We start from the raw sequence: 12,825 nt of genomic DNA on the forward strand, positions 1-12,825 counted from the left end.
AGGGGGAGACGGTGTCTAACCAATCATGTTGTGTTCCTATAGGGGGAGACGGTGTCTAACCAACCATGTTGTGTTCCTATAGGGGGAGACGGTGTCTAACCAACCATGTTGTGTTCCTATAGGGGGAGACGGTGTCTAACCAACCATGTTGTGTTCCTATAGGGGGAGACGGTGTCTAACCAACCATGTTGTGTTCCTATAGGGGGAGACGGTGTCTAACCAACCATGTTGTGTTCCTATAGGGGGAGACGGTGTCTAACCAACCATGTTGTGTTCCTATAGGGGGAGACGGTGTCTAACCAATCATGTTGTGTTCCTATAGGGGGAGACGGTGTCTAACCAACCATGTTGTGTTCCTATAGGGGGAGACGGTGTCTAACCAACCATGTTGTGTTCCTATAGGGGGAGACTGTGCCACTCTGCTGAAGAACATCGGGGCGCTGCCTGTGGAACTCACCAAAATGTACTTTGCAGAGACCGTGCTGGCACTGGAGTACCTACACAACTATGGCATCGTGCACCGAGACCTCAAGCCTGACAAGTGAGTGGGCTGCACTGCCACCCTGACACTCCCCTGGTGGATTGGAGGTCTTAAGTTGCTTTCACACTATACAATATTCACCATAAATGTAATTTCTTAGGAAAATTTGGGACATCCTCTAACAATATTAAGCCAAAATGTGTGCACTGTGAAAGGTTCTAGGAATACTGTCTACAGGCTCCTATTGGTCATACATACCAGTGGAGGCTGGTGGGAGGAGCTATAGGAGGACGGACTCATTGTAATGGCTGGAATGGAATAATGGCTGTTCCTGGGGTTTGCTGTGCAGTTGATGTCTAACAGCCCACGTGTTGTTCCTGTTTCCACCAGTCTTCTGATCACCTCTATGGGCCACATCAAGCTGACTGACTTTGGCCTGTCTAAGATGGGTCTGATGAGCCTCACCACCAACCTGTACGAGGGACACATCGAGAAGGACGCACGCGAGTTCCTGGACAAACAGGTAGATCGATTGATTGGTCAGTCAATCAATCAGTCAGTTAGTCAGTCAGTCAGTCATGATCAGTCAGTCACTCAGCCAATCAAACAAACAATGAATCATATTGTGAGAGGTAGTATACAGCCAACTTCTCAATGAAGAGCCAATCACATACAGTATGTTAGAAACTCTGTAGATAGCCTACAGTCATGACAGTTGCGTGAGTGAGTTGAATTCAGGATCCCTTGACTTGCCTCACGCATCAACGGATTGAGAATCTCAAAATAACCTTGCAAAAATGCATAATTTGCCATACAAGAGGAATACACACAGTCACTAATAATGTTTACCATACAGACTGAATCATCATAATTTCTCTAAATAAATTATATTCTGGTCCCTTTTTATTTTGCAATTACAGTTTATTGTTTACGCAGGTTTTGAATTTAACTCCCCATATTAATGAATGATGCTGTTAGGCCAACAGCAATACAGTGTCTTCTACAGTGGTAGGGCATCTAGCCTGGTTAAACCAGACTGAATGCTGTGTTGTTTCACATAGAGGTAGAAAGAGGACTCTAGATGGATATAACCTGCTTTAGCATGGACATTTGATGTATATGATACCATTCCACCTATTCTGTTCCAGTCATTACCACGAGCCCGTCCTCCCCAATTAAGGTGCCGCCAACCTCCTGTGCTCTACAGCGTATCAGCGTGCACCCAAGATGTTGCCGTTGTTCATGATGCTTATTGTGCATTACTTTTGAACCAAAAGATGACATGTAACAACATGTAACAAAGATTAAATGAAATGGAAACAATTAAATATGTGTATTAAATAAAATAATAATGTATGTTGATGCTATTACTATGCACAATATCTAATTAGGTTGCAAAATGGTAACAATAGCCTAATATATTCAACATGATGTAAACTATTGTCTTTTAACAGTAAAAAATGTTTCATTCTTATCACCCTTGTAACTATGACACACCCCTCACTATTGTCATTGGTTGCACTAATTGCAGTTCATGACATTACCCTGAAGAAGGCACAGTGATGCTGAAACGTTGGTGGTTTACCCAATACATTACTGGGACCTTGTATGTAGAGTGTGCAAATCTCTTTATTCCATTGTTTCAGCCTACAGTTACTCTCTGTTAGTCAGCAGCTCTACCAACTGTTTGGAGTGTGCGCCAGCTCATGCTTTTTAATGGGTTCTAATGAACACACATCATCTGCACATGAAATACATGAAGATCCTTTCACGTTGTGGTCTGTGCAGACTCTTGATTAGAGGGCATTGGTTATTCACTCAGCTGTAATGAACTAGGCCCCTGCTGCCTCAACAGTGTACAGCAACAGTACCAATTATAATTCTGATTATCAGCATTATACAACCTGGGTCCTTGATTCGTGATTACTGTACAGTACTTCTGTCAGAGACAGATGGAAGAATATTCAAGCTCTTGGGCTTGCAGATAGCTACGCAGGCCAGACCTGGGTTGAAATAGTATTTGTTGTTGTCTTTCATTTTTATTGAGCCTGCCTGGAGTGGCAGATGGGCAGGTTGTGTACTTTTGGGACTACTCCATTGCACCCGGTACATGTAGATGAGAGGAAAATAGAGGCAATGAGCGTGATCGAGACTTGTGATTGGGGGTTCTCTCTCCCTGTCCCAGGTGTGTGGCACCCCAGAGTACATAGCCCCGGAGGTGATCCTGAGACAGGGCTACGGGAAGCCAGTGGACTGGTGGGCCATGGGCATCATCCTCTATGAGTTCTTGGTGGGCTGTGTGCCCTTCTTTGGAGACACGCCTGAGGAGCTCTTTGGACAGGTCATCACAGGTGATTGAGACATGAGGGCTGGCCTTTCCTCTGTGTCTGCACCTGTTGTCTTTTTGAATCCCCCTCAGTGCCTCTTGTTCTGTGCTGTATGTCAGGGGTTTTCAAAGCTCTCCTCGGGGACCCCCCAGACAATTCACAAGTTGAATCGTGTGCTAGCTCTGGAATAGATGAAATGAATGGCTGGGGGTCCCCGAGGAGAGGTTTAAAAACCACTGCTGTAGGTGACTGTTGACTCTAAGGCCTCTGTCTGTGTACTAACTTGTACCTGATTCAATGTTGGTCCGGTTCCAAATCCTTGCTGTTCATTCTCTCTGTAACTGGCTCTGTTGTCTCTCTCAGATGACATAGTGTGGCCTGATGGAGATGAGGTCCTGCCTGCTGATGCCCAGGGACTGATATCAACCCTGCTACAGACCAATCCACTGATGAGGCTGGGTACAGGTAATACAACAGGGCTTGTCAAACTTGTTCTGCACACGACAAAAGGCCCTTAGTTGACACTAAAAGATTTTCTCAGGGGACCTAATTTCAACTTGGTCCCTCCCGACACCTAGTTTCGGAACCAATGTGCTAGAATTTAAGAATGTTCCTCCTGTTTCTGCTGTAGTCTACTGTCATAATCTTACCAAACACAACCTTGTTTGTCAAGGCAATGCATTGTTGAACACAGATTTTACTACAGACCCGGGTTCATTCCCAGGCTGTGCCACAACTGGCCGTGGCCTGGAGTCCCATAGGACGGCACACAATTGGCCCAGCGTCGTCCAGGTTAGGAGAGGGTTTGGCTGGGGGTGCTTTACTTGGCTCATCGTGCTGTAGCACCTCCTTGTGGCGGGCCGGGTGCCTGCAGGCTGACCCTGGTCGCCAGTTGAACAGTGTTTCCTCCGACACATTGGTGCAGCTGGCTTCCGGGTTAAGCTGGCGGGTGTTTAGGAGCGCGGTTAGGCGGGTCATGTTTCAGAGGACACATGACTCCACCTTCACCTCTCCTGAGTCCATTGGGGAGTTGCAGCGATGAGACAAGATCGAAAAGGGGGGTAGATTTTTTTGAAAATTAGAGTAACAACAGTCTGGCACGCAGCAGGCTGCTCTCCCTAGCTCTCTGATATGAGTCAGAAAATATTCCTGCTGACAGTGTCTAATAAATCATGCCATAATTATTCACATTTTAACCTTTGTTTATGTATTACTCCAACTACCATGGCCCAGAGCCATATGCTCTTCCGAGGCCTACATTCTCAGAGCTGATCTTGTTGTTGGTATTATTCCTCCGTGCCCCCAGGGGGAGCTTTTGAGGTGAAGCAGCACTCGTTCTTCTCTGACCTGGACTGGAACAGTCTACTGAGACAGAAGGCAGAGTTCATACCTCACCTGGAGTCAGAAGAGGACACCAGCTACTTCGACAGTGAGTGCCGTTACCTGTGTATTTAATGCCAATAAAGCACACTGGCTGCATTTACACAGGCAGCCCAATTCTGATATTTTGCCCAATTGGCCCAAAAACGTATCTGATTGATCAAAATACATATCATTGGAAAAATATCAGAATTGGGCTCCGTGTGTAAAGCCAGTGAGTCTTTGATAGGGGTTATCTCATGGTAAAACTCAGCCAAGCCAGAGAGTGGTTCTCCCAAAGTGTTGCAGCGTTTTGCAGCGACTTTGAAAAGTGTAAGCAGAGGAGAGAGAACGGCAAGGCTAGGGCCGTTAAATTATTTATGAAAACTAAGATGTTACATCTCTCTCTCTCTCTCTCTCGCTCTCTCTCTCTCTCTCGCACTCTGTTTCTCTTCATCTTTTTCTCTCAATCTCTCTTTCTCGCCATCTCTCTCTCTGTCTCTCTCTGTTTTTCTCTCTCTTCTCCTGTCCTCCCTCAGCCCGTTCAGATCGTTATCACCACATCAATGCGTACGATGAGGATGACACCAACGATGATGATGAGCCTGTTGAGATCAGACAGTTCTCCTCCTGCTCCCCTCGCTTCAGCAAGGTACACACACACACACACACACACACACACACACACACACACACACACACACACACACACACACACACACACACACACACACACACACACACACACACACACACACATGGTTGGGGAGTAACTGATTACATTACAAAACACTAACAGATTAAAGATACTTTTGACAAACTAGATGATTACTTCTTGGATTACTTTTAAATTCAGAAAGGATGTTTGCTGGAAAAAAATATCCATTATGACATCTTTCTGTTTTCTCAATGACATTCAATTCAGCATTGACAAAAGGCACAAGTTTAACTTTGTTCCACCTGAGAGAGTCTGACCACAAGTCAGAGACCACTATGATGACACACCAAATGTGTTTGATGGATCATTTTTGTCTTCTTCTAATGTCTCTTAAGGGGAAGGTAACTGAAAGATTATGTTACTGAGTTTGTGCAATCCAAAAGTTACGTTACAGATTCCAATTTGGACAGGTAAACATACTTTTTAATATTGTCACATACACCAGATAGGTGCAGTGAAATGTATTGTTTTACAGGGTCAGCCATAGTAGTACGGCTCCACTGGAGCAAATTAAAGTTAAGTTCAAGGGCTAACAACCAATGTCTCACCTTGTCGGCTCTTCGAACCAGTGATCTTTCAGTTACCGGCCAAACGCTCTAACGGTTAGGCTACCTTCCACTCTAGGTAACTAGTAACTGTAGTGGATTACATTTAAATAGGAACCTACCCAACCCTGCACACACACACGTGCCACACACACTCCTCTGGCTGCCCTCGCATCAGCAAGGTCATTTTCTCTCTTCATCTCCCCTTACTTAACGGTGTCTTCTAGCTATCCCATCTCATTTTTCATCCTGGCTCTGGCTCTATCTCTCTCTCTCTCTCCCTCACTTGTTGTCCTCTCTCTTCATCCCTCTGTTTGTCCACCTCATAGTTTGAATCCCTATTATCCTGTCATTCTGTCGTTACGCCATCTTTCCTTCTATATTATCTTTCTCTCTGCTGCCTGTATGGGTGGGGACTAATGAAGGGTCTCTTGTGGGAATGAGTAGGGCTGTTTGCATGTGTGTGTGTGTGTGTGTGTGTGTGTGTGTGTGTGTGTGTGTGTGTGTGTGTGTGTGTGTGTGTGTGTGTGTGTGTGTGTGTGTGTGTGTGTGTGTGGTGTGGGTGGGTGTGAAGGGTCTCTTGTATAAATGGAGAGGGCTAAGGGCTCTATTACAGTAGCCGTACATTGATGGAGAGACCTGATTAGGGTCTAGAACACTGCCTGCTGGTTTCAAAGCATACACACGGACGCATGTACACACACACACACACACACACACACACACACACACACACACACACACACACACACACACACACACACACACACACACACACACAGAGAGAGCACAAGTGGTGATGCAGGTGGCTGCATCACCACTTGGTACGGCAACTGCAAGGCTACAGAGGGTGGTGAGTATGACCCAGTGCTCCCTGCCATCCAGGACCTCTATATAGGTGGTGTTAGAGGAAGGCCCAAAAAATTGTCAAAGACTCCAGCCAGTCATAGATGGTCATAGACTGTTCTCACTGCTACCGCACAAGCGGTACCGAGGCGCCAAGTCAGGAACCAACAAGACCCTGAACAGCTTCTACCCCCAAGCCATAAGACTGCTAAACAAGTCTGCTAAATAGCTCATCAAATGGCTACCCGGACTACCTGCATTAACCATCTCTTGCACTGACTCTATGCCCACACACTGGACTCTACACACAGACTCACAGATATTTACACCAGTGGCGGTCAGTGCCATTTAAGATGAGGCATGGCCTTATTTCTATTACAGCATATTGGATGACTGTCATTCATATTCCATTCAACCAGCTCAATGTATCATCGATAGGTTTAGGCTACTACGTGATACTCACATTTTCTCTATAACCATCATGAGGTTGCTACAACCTAGCCTATGAATGAAAGTTTACAACGTAGGTACACAGGTCGAGAGACAAATGTGAGTAATCAAGTTGACAGACAGTTACACATTCAATACCGCCTTGCTCACTCTTGCCTGCATCTAGCTTATTTAGAGTGTAATCATTAGTCCATCAGTTGCAAACAAGAGTTTCTATTGGTCAAATAAAGGTATGTTTATTACATTTCGTTCTGTTTTAGAAAGGTTTTTCAACAGAATTGGTAGAATGAATACACCCCTGATCACACGCAAATACAGTTCACTTTCATAGCAGCCACATACAAAGAGTATGATCACTTTGCTTGTTAATTCCTTCTCGCATCTACTCGCTCTCCTCCTCTCACCTTTTCCCTTCGCTTGTGGACAAAGTGCATAACACATAAGCTGTCTGTGATCAGGTGAAAAAACCTTTCCAAGCCAAACCTTAATATCATAACCGCTAACTGCTACACACAGCCTTCATCATTGTCACCATATTAGCTAACATCATGGTCAACATAGCTACTAGAACTAACGCGTTAATATAAACCTACTACAATCATGCAGCACAGCGTATGGTCAGCAAGCAGTTAGCAGTTACACCGGTGGGCCCTGGTGGCAATAACTTCATAAAACAAAAAGCTTACCTTGACTTGGAAGAGTTCCAGTGTTGGCTAGCCATAGCCAGCTAGCTAACATAGCATCCCTTTCTGTTTGAGCCAGGTGTTTGAGTAGGTTAAACTATCATTGCTGTTCAACTATTGTCTTTCTCTCTCTTTGAGTCAACTAATCACCACATTTTATGCACCGAAGTGCTAGGTAGCTGTAGCTTCTGCTTTCAGTACTAGATTCATTCTCTGATCCTTTGATTTGGTGCACACCATGTCAGTTCATGCTGCAAGAGCTCTGATAGGTTGTAGGATATCCTCAGTAAGTTGTCATATTTACTGTGTAAGTCTATGGAAGGGGGTGAGAACCATGAGCTTTCTAGGTTTTTTATTCAAGTCAATGTACCCAGAGGAGGACGGAAACTAGCTGTCCTCCGGTTACACCATAGTGCTATCCTAAGAGTGCTGTTGAGGCTACTGTAGAACTTTATTGCAGAACAGTGTGTTTTAATCAATTATTTGGTGATGTAAATATATATTTAGTCAAAATTTTTATATTTAGTTTAACTTTTTAGATATGTCACAATTTTTTTTCTTCAGAAATTCACTGAGGAGGATGGTCCTCCCCCTCCTCTGAGGAGCCTCCACTGACTTAAACTGACACCCCACCACACACATACACTCACTCACACACACACACACACACACACATTACTACATACTGTACAAAAGACCCGTAAGTAAGCATTTCCCTGTTAGTCTACAACTGTAGTAAAATGTGATTGGATTTATTACAGTAGTTTAGATATAGAAGCCAATGTACATATCACAGTACAGCTCATGTTATGGCCACTGCTTCAGTTACCATGGTGCTGAATACTCTTTAGCCTTGTTTTAAAGCACTGTTCTTGTTGTTAAGCTGGTCTCCCACACACACCAGCATACTCACAGCTCATTTACGAGACCTTGCCGTGAGTGTGTGTGTGTGTGTGTGTGTGTGTGTGTGTGTGTGTGTGTGTGTGTGTGTGTGTGTGTGTGTGTGTGTGTGTGTGTGTGTGTGTGTGTGTGTGTGTGTGTGTGTGTGTGTGTGTGTGTGTGTGTGTGTGTCTGTGTCTGTGTCTGTGTCTGTGTGCGTGTTGTTGTACGTATTAGCTGAAGCACCCACCTACTTTGTATTACATGTAAAGTAGTTGACTCTATCCTATCCTTATTTAAATGCAGTTGTAAGTTAATTAGCTCCGCGATCTTTCTATCTACAGTATGTAACTGACTATCATGTTCTATGTTTGGCTTAAGGCTAAGGGTAGTGATGATGAGTGTTTTAACCAACTTGCTTCCTTTATGTTCAGGCCATGTATTCATAAAGTGTTTCAGAGTAGGAGTGCTGACCTAGAATCAGCAGTGTGGCTCAGATTTGGATTTTCTCTCCATGGACCCTCTGCAGGTGTACAGCAGCATGGAGCACCTGTCCCAGTTGGAGCAGAAGGCCCCCTCAGTTACTCGACGGGAACACAAGGGCTCCCGGGAGGACAACAAGGGGAAGAGAGAGAGTCTGGGAAGCTTCCCTATCAGGGACAAGAGCTGGAGGACCGGATCACCTGAGATGTGAGTGTGGTGGGTTGAGGGGGGGGGGGGGGGGGGTTCATGTCTGAGTTTCATACACAGGTTGGTTTATAGAAGTGAGATCCACGGTCTATAATTGACTCTAGTGAGTGTGATTGTGTGAACTCTCACGCTGAGCTCCTGTATTGGAGAAGTGTCAGAACCTAAGACGGTGGTAGCAGCCATTAAATCATCCAAACGGAGAGATGTTAACACTAACTTTAAGGGGGTATACATAGGCATTCATGAAATGTACACAAGTCATGACACCTTTATACCAACATTCACAACACATTGATTCAACATCAGTTTAAACAAGTTTTCAAAATAAAAGTTCCTTAGCATTGGGAATAATAGCCTCTCCTCTTCTCCTGCCCCCTCAAAGGAAGCGTCTGTCCGGTTCTGAGTCCCTCTACATGGACGGTGACTCCAGCCCTCCACTCGGGGCCCGGCGCCGTTTCTCTGCTCTCATGGATACGCATCGCTTTGCCTCACAGCAGGAGGACAACCCAGACCCCCTGACACGCCAGCCCCCTGTCAAGGCTAGGGGGACTTCACTGGAGGTGGCCTCCGTCCCCTCCACACCCCCCTCCACCCCTAGCACCACCCCCGACCCAAAGGAGGAACATGTAGAAGGTGAGGGAGAGAGAGAGAGAGGGAGAGAGAGAGAGAGAGATTACGGGGTGGTGGAGGTTTGTTTCACTTGTATTGTCACCTGACAAACTGGTGATTTTATCAGGTGAGGTGAAAATTGAAAAGTCAGTAGAAAGTGATCATGTGTAGAGTGTAAGAAAGCCAAGAGAGGACGCCAGCTAAACTCCAACAATGTACTTGAGACTGGAGAGTAATATGTTTTTCCGCCAACAGAGAAATCACCAAGGCCAGGCGAGACTCTGGGAGCCACGCCCACCCCCTCCACTACTCCTGGACCTACATCAGCCTATAGGGAGCTGGGGGCAGGGCCTGTGTATGACCCCCTGGGCCCCCGGGCCACGAATGACCTGGTCCTCCGCAGGGCGAGACACCAGCAGATGTCAGGAGACACAGGGGAGAAGAGGAACTCACGGCCTGGCAACAAGGTTATCAAGTCAGCCTCGGCCACAGCCCTGTCTGTCATCATACCTGCAGGTAACTATGTTGAATTTTTATGTGTTGTCTCTGGCTTGAATAGCTTTATATTTTAATAATCAAATACATTTAATCAGGAAGTCAATTAATCACTATGGCCTCCTGCCACTATAGGGTGCTGTGAGCTGGGATGTTACTCTAATGCTGAGTTTACACAGCATGCTTCAAACCACATGATGAAATAGTACACTGTAATATGTGTATCTCTATGTCTAAAATCTTTCTTACTCTTTTTCTTACCCACAATCACTATTCCATTCTCTCACAATTTGTCATCCCTTCATTTTCCCCTTTCCCATTACTCCTCTCCCTAACATTCTCCCCCCCACCACAGTAGACCAGTACGTCCACAGTCACAGCTCCCCCTTGGCCAGCCCCATGTCCCCCCGCTCCCTGTCCTCCAACCCCTCCTCCCGGGACTCGTCACCCAGCCGTGACTACTGTCCGGCCCCCGCCGTCAGCGTGCTGCGCTCTCCCATCACCATCCACCGCTCAGGGAAGAAGTACGGATTTACCCTCAGGGCGATACGGGTCTACATGGGAGATACGGATGTTTACAGTGTCCATCACATCATCTGGGTGAGGAGAGGGGGAGGAGAAGGGGGAGGGGTGGATTGATTAATTAATTAATTAACTTGAAAGGGGTACACTATCCTATTTATTGATTGACAATGTATCCTCGTCCAATGGCAGCACGTGGAGGATGGAGGCCCCGCCCAGGAAGCAGGACTGTGTGCTGGTGACCTCATCACCCATGTGAATGGGGAGTCTGTCCACGGATTGGTCCACACGGAAGTGGTGGAACTCATTCTAAAGGTATGATGGAAGAAGAGACTGGGTTCTACAATAGACTTTGTTGATATTCGTAGGTTTGCGTAACATCCATGCACTGTGTTGGTCTCTTAAGCTATGAGTAAGGGTGTTATTCGTCAATGTAGATGTGAAGGAAGTTGTTCTGTGACCATGCTCATGTGATGAGTAACTTGCCTGCATACTAGCGTTAGCTCCCTGAGCTAGTGCCCAGGCTTTAGCTCAGCACGCTAACCTAGACTTGTGGCATGCAGAAAACCTGTCATCAAACCCCAGTCAGTCACATAGACATGGCTCATCATCATTCTGTGTGCCCCTGCAGAGTGGCAACAAGGTGACAGTGACCACCACACCGTTTGAAAACACCTCCATCAAGGTGGGTCCGGCACGCAAGTCCAACTACAAGTGCAAGATGGCCCGACGCTATAAGAGGCCCATCGGCAAAGAGGGACAAGAGAGGTACTGTAGTATGGCACTCTCATTTACAGTAGAATAACAGTTACATGTATTTATTTAGCAGTCTGCTAATACGTTTCAGTATCTCTCCATGTTATACATTGCGAAACGTTTTTTTATTTTTATGAAAACAATTCTCTACTACCCTCTCATACTCCATCCCCTATCCCTCTGTCCCCCTCCTCCCTCTCTCCTCCCTACAGTAAGAAGCATAGCTCCCTGTTCAGGAAGATCACTAAACAGTCTAACCTGCTCCACACCAGCCGCAGCCTGTCCTCTCTGAACCGCTCTCTGTCGTCCAGTGACAGTCTACCAGGTTCTCCCTCCCACAACCTGTCAGCCCGCTCCCCTACACAGCAGGGATACAGGTCCACACCTGAGTCCTCCTACCTGGGTGAGTAACAGACCTGAGGGGTATACTACAAAGCAGCATCAATGAGTTAGCCAGCTAACTTGCCTAACTATTCTGAAATACATTTATTTGAAAGATAAGCGTAGAATGTGCATGGTTTAGTTGACTCAACAACCAAAAACATATATCTAAGTTTAGCTTTTTTAATGAACTAGAAAATCAATAGTTCTTTCTGGTTGTTTATGGAAGTTAGCTGGCTAACTCATTGATCCCGCTTTGTATTATACCCCTCAGGGTTCCAAATAGTATTTGTTTTCTTTGAAGTAAATAGAGTGTTTGAGATTGTCAGATGGGTGTCAGATGGACAGGGTTTGGGAACCAGTTTTGGTTCCATTGCACCAGGCAAGCTGAATCAAACTTTGTAATCCCAGTTGTGGCTGAACTGATTATTACTCTGTAATTGAAGAATCTGTTTTTCCCTCTTCCTCTCTCACCTTTCTCTTTTCTATCTATCTTCTCTCTTCTTGTCTCTCTTTCTCTTTCTCTACTCCTCTCTTTTTTCTCTTTATCTTCACTGTAACCTCTCTCTTGTCTTTCTCTTTCCTCTCCCCCAGGTGTGTCCTCTCAGAGCAGCTCTCCTGCCTCCAGCACCCCCAACTCCCCTGCCGCCTCCCAGCACATGCGCCCCAGCTCCCTGCACGGCCTCTCCCCCAAGCTCCACCGCCAGTACCGCTCGGCCCGCTGCAAGTCCGCCGGCAACATCCCCCTCTCCCCCTTAGCCCACACACCATCCCCCACCCAGTCCTCCCCTCCCCCACTCCCGGGCCACACCATCGGTAGCTCCAACACCACCCAGACCTTCCCTGCCGGGGCAAAGCTTCACTCATCACCACCCGTGGTCCGCCCCAGGCCCAAGTCTGCCGAGCCGCCCCGTTCCCCACTCCTCAAGAGGGTCCAGTCGGCAGAGAAGCTCACCTCGCCGCTGTCTCATTCCCAGTCGTCGAGTGGTGGGGTGGGAGGGCCTCTGAGGAAACACAGCCTGGAGGTATTGTGAATGTGGCGGTCTGAGATGTGTATTAGAGGTGTGACACATAGGTAATGTGT

General features: G+C 46.4%; 1 protein-coding gene across 3 annotated transcripts in view; it reads left to right on the forward strand.

Moving 5' to 3' along the window:
- Window positions 1-12,825, forward strand: part of LOC106564511 (microtubule-associated serine/threonine-protein kinase 1) — an 85,628-nt gene that overhangs the window by 70,677 nt on the left and 2,126 nt on the right. For all 3 annotated transcript variants that reach the window (XM_045691045.2, XM_045691046.2, XM_045691047.2), the window contains 14 exons: window positions 403-541; window positions 872-1,004; window positions 2,667-2,832; window positions 3,172-3,273; window positions 4,115-4,237; window positions 4,707-4,819; window positions 8,818-8,978; window positions 9,361-9,611; window positions 9,843-10,103; window positions 10,438-10,682; window positions 10,797-10,919; window positions 11,236-11,372; window positions 11,573-11,763; window positions 12,336-12,766. In XM_045691045.2, coding sequence (XP_045547001.2) covers window positions 403-541; window positions 872-1,004; window positions 2,667-2,832; window positions 3,172-3,273; window positions 4,115-4,237; window positions 4,707-4,819; window positions 8,818-8,978; window positions 9,361-9,611; window positions 9,843-10,103; window positions 10,438-10,682; window positions 10,797-10,919; window positions 11,236-11,372; window positions 11,573-11,763; window positions 12,336-12,766 — 2,576 coding nt within the window. The remainder of the gene's footprint in view (window positions 1-402; window positions 542-871; window positions 1,005-2,666; window positions 2,833-3,171; window positions 3,274-4,114; window positions 4,238-4,706; window positions 4,820-8,817; window positions 8,979-9,360; window positions 9,612-9,842; window positions 10,104-10,437; window positions 10,683-10,796; window positions 10,920-11,235; window positions 11,373-11,572; window positions 11,764-12,335; window positions 12,767-12,825) is intronic.

The sequence above is a fragment of the Salmo salar genome, chromosome 12 (genome assembly GCF_965601325.2).
Source record: "Salmo salar chromosome 12, fSalSal1, whole genome shotgun sequence".
In the NCBI taxonomy this organism is placed as follows: domain Eukaryota; kingdom Metazoa; phylum Chordata; class Actinopteri; order Salmoniformes; family Salmonidae; genus Salmo; species Salmo salar.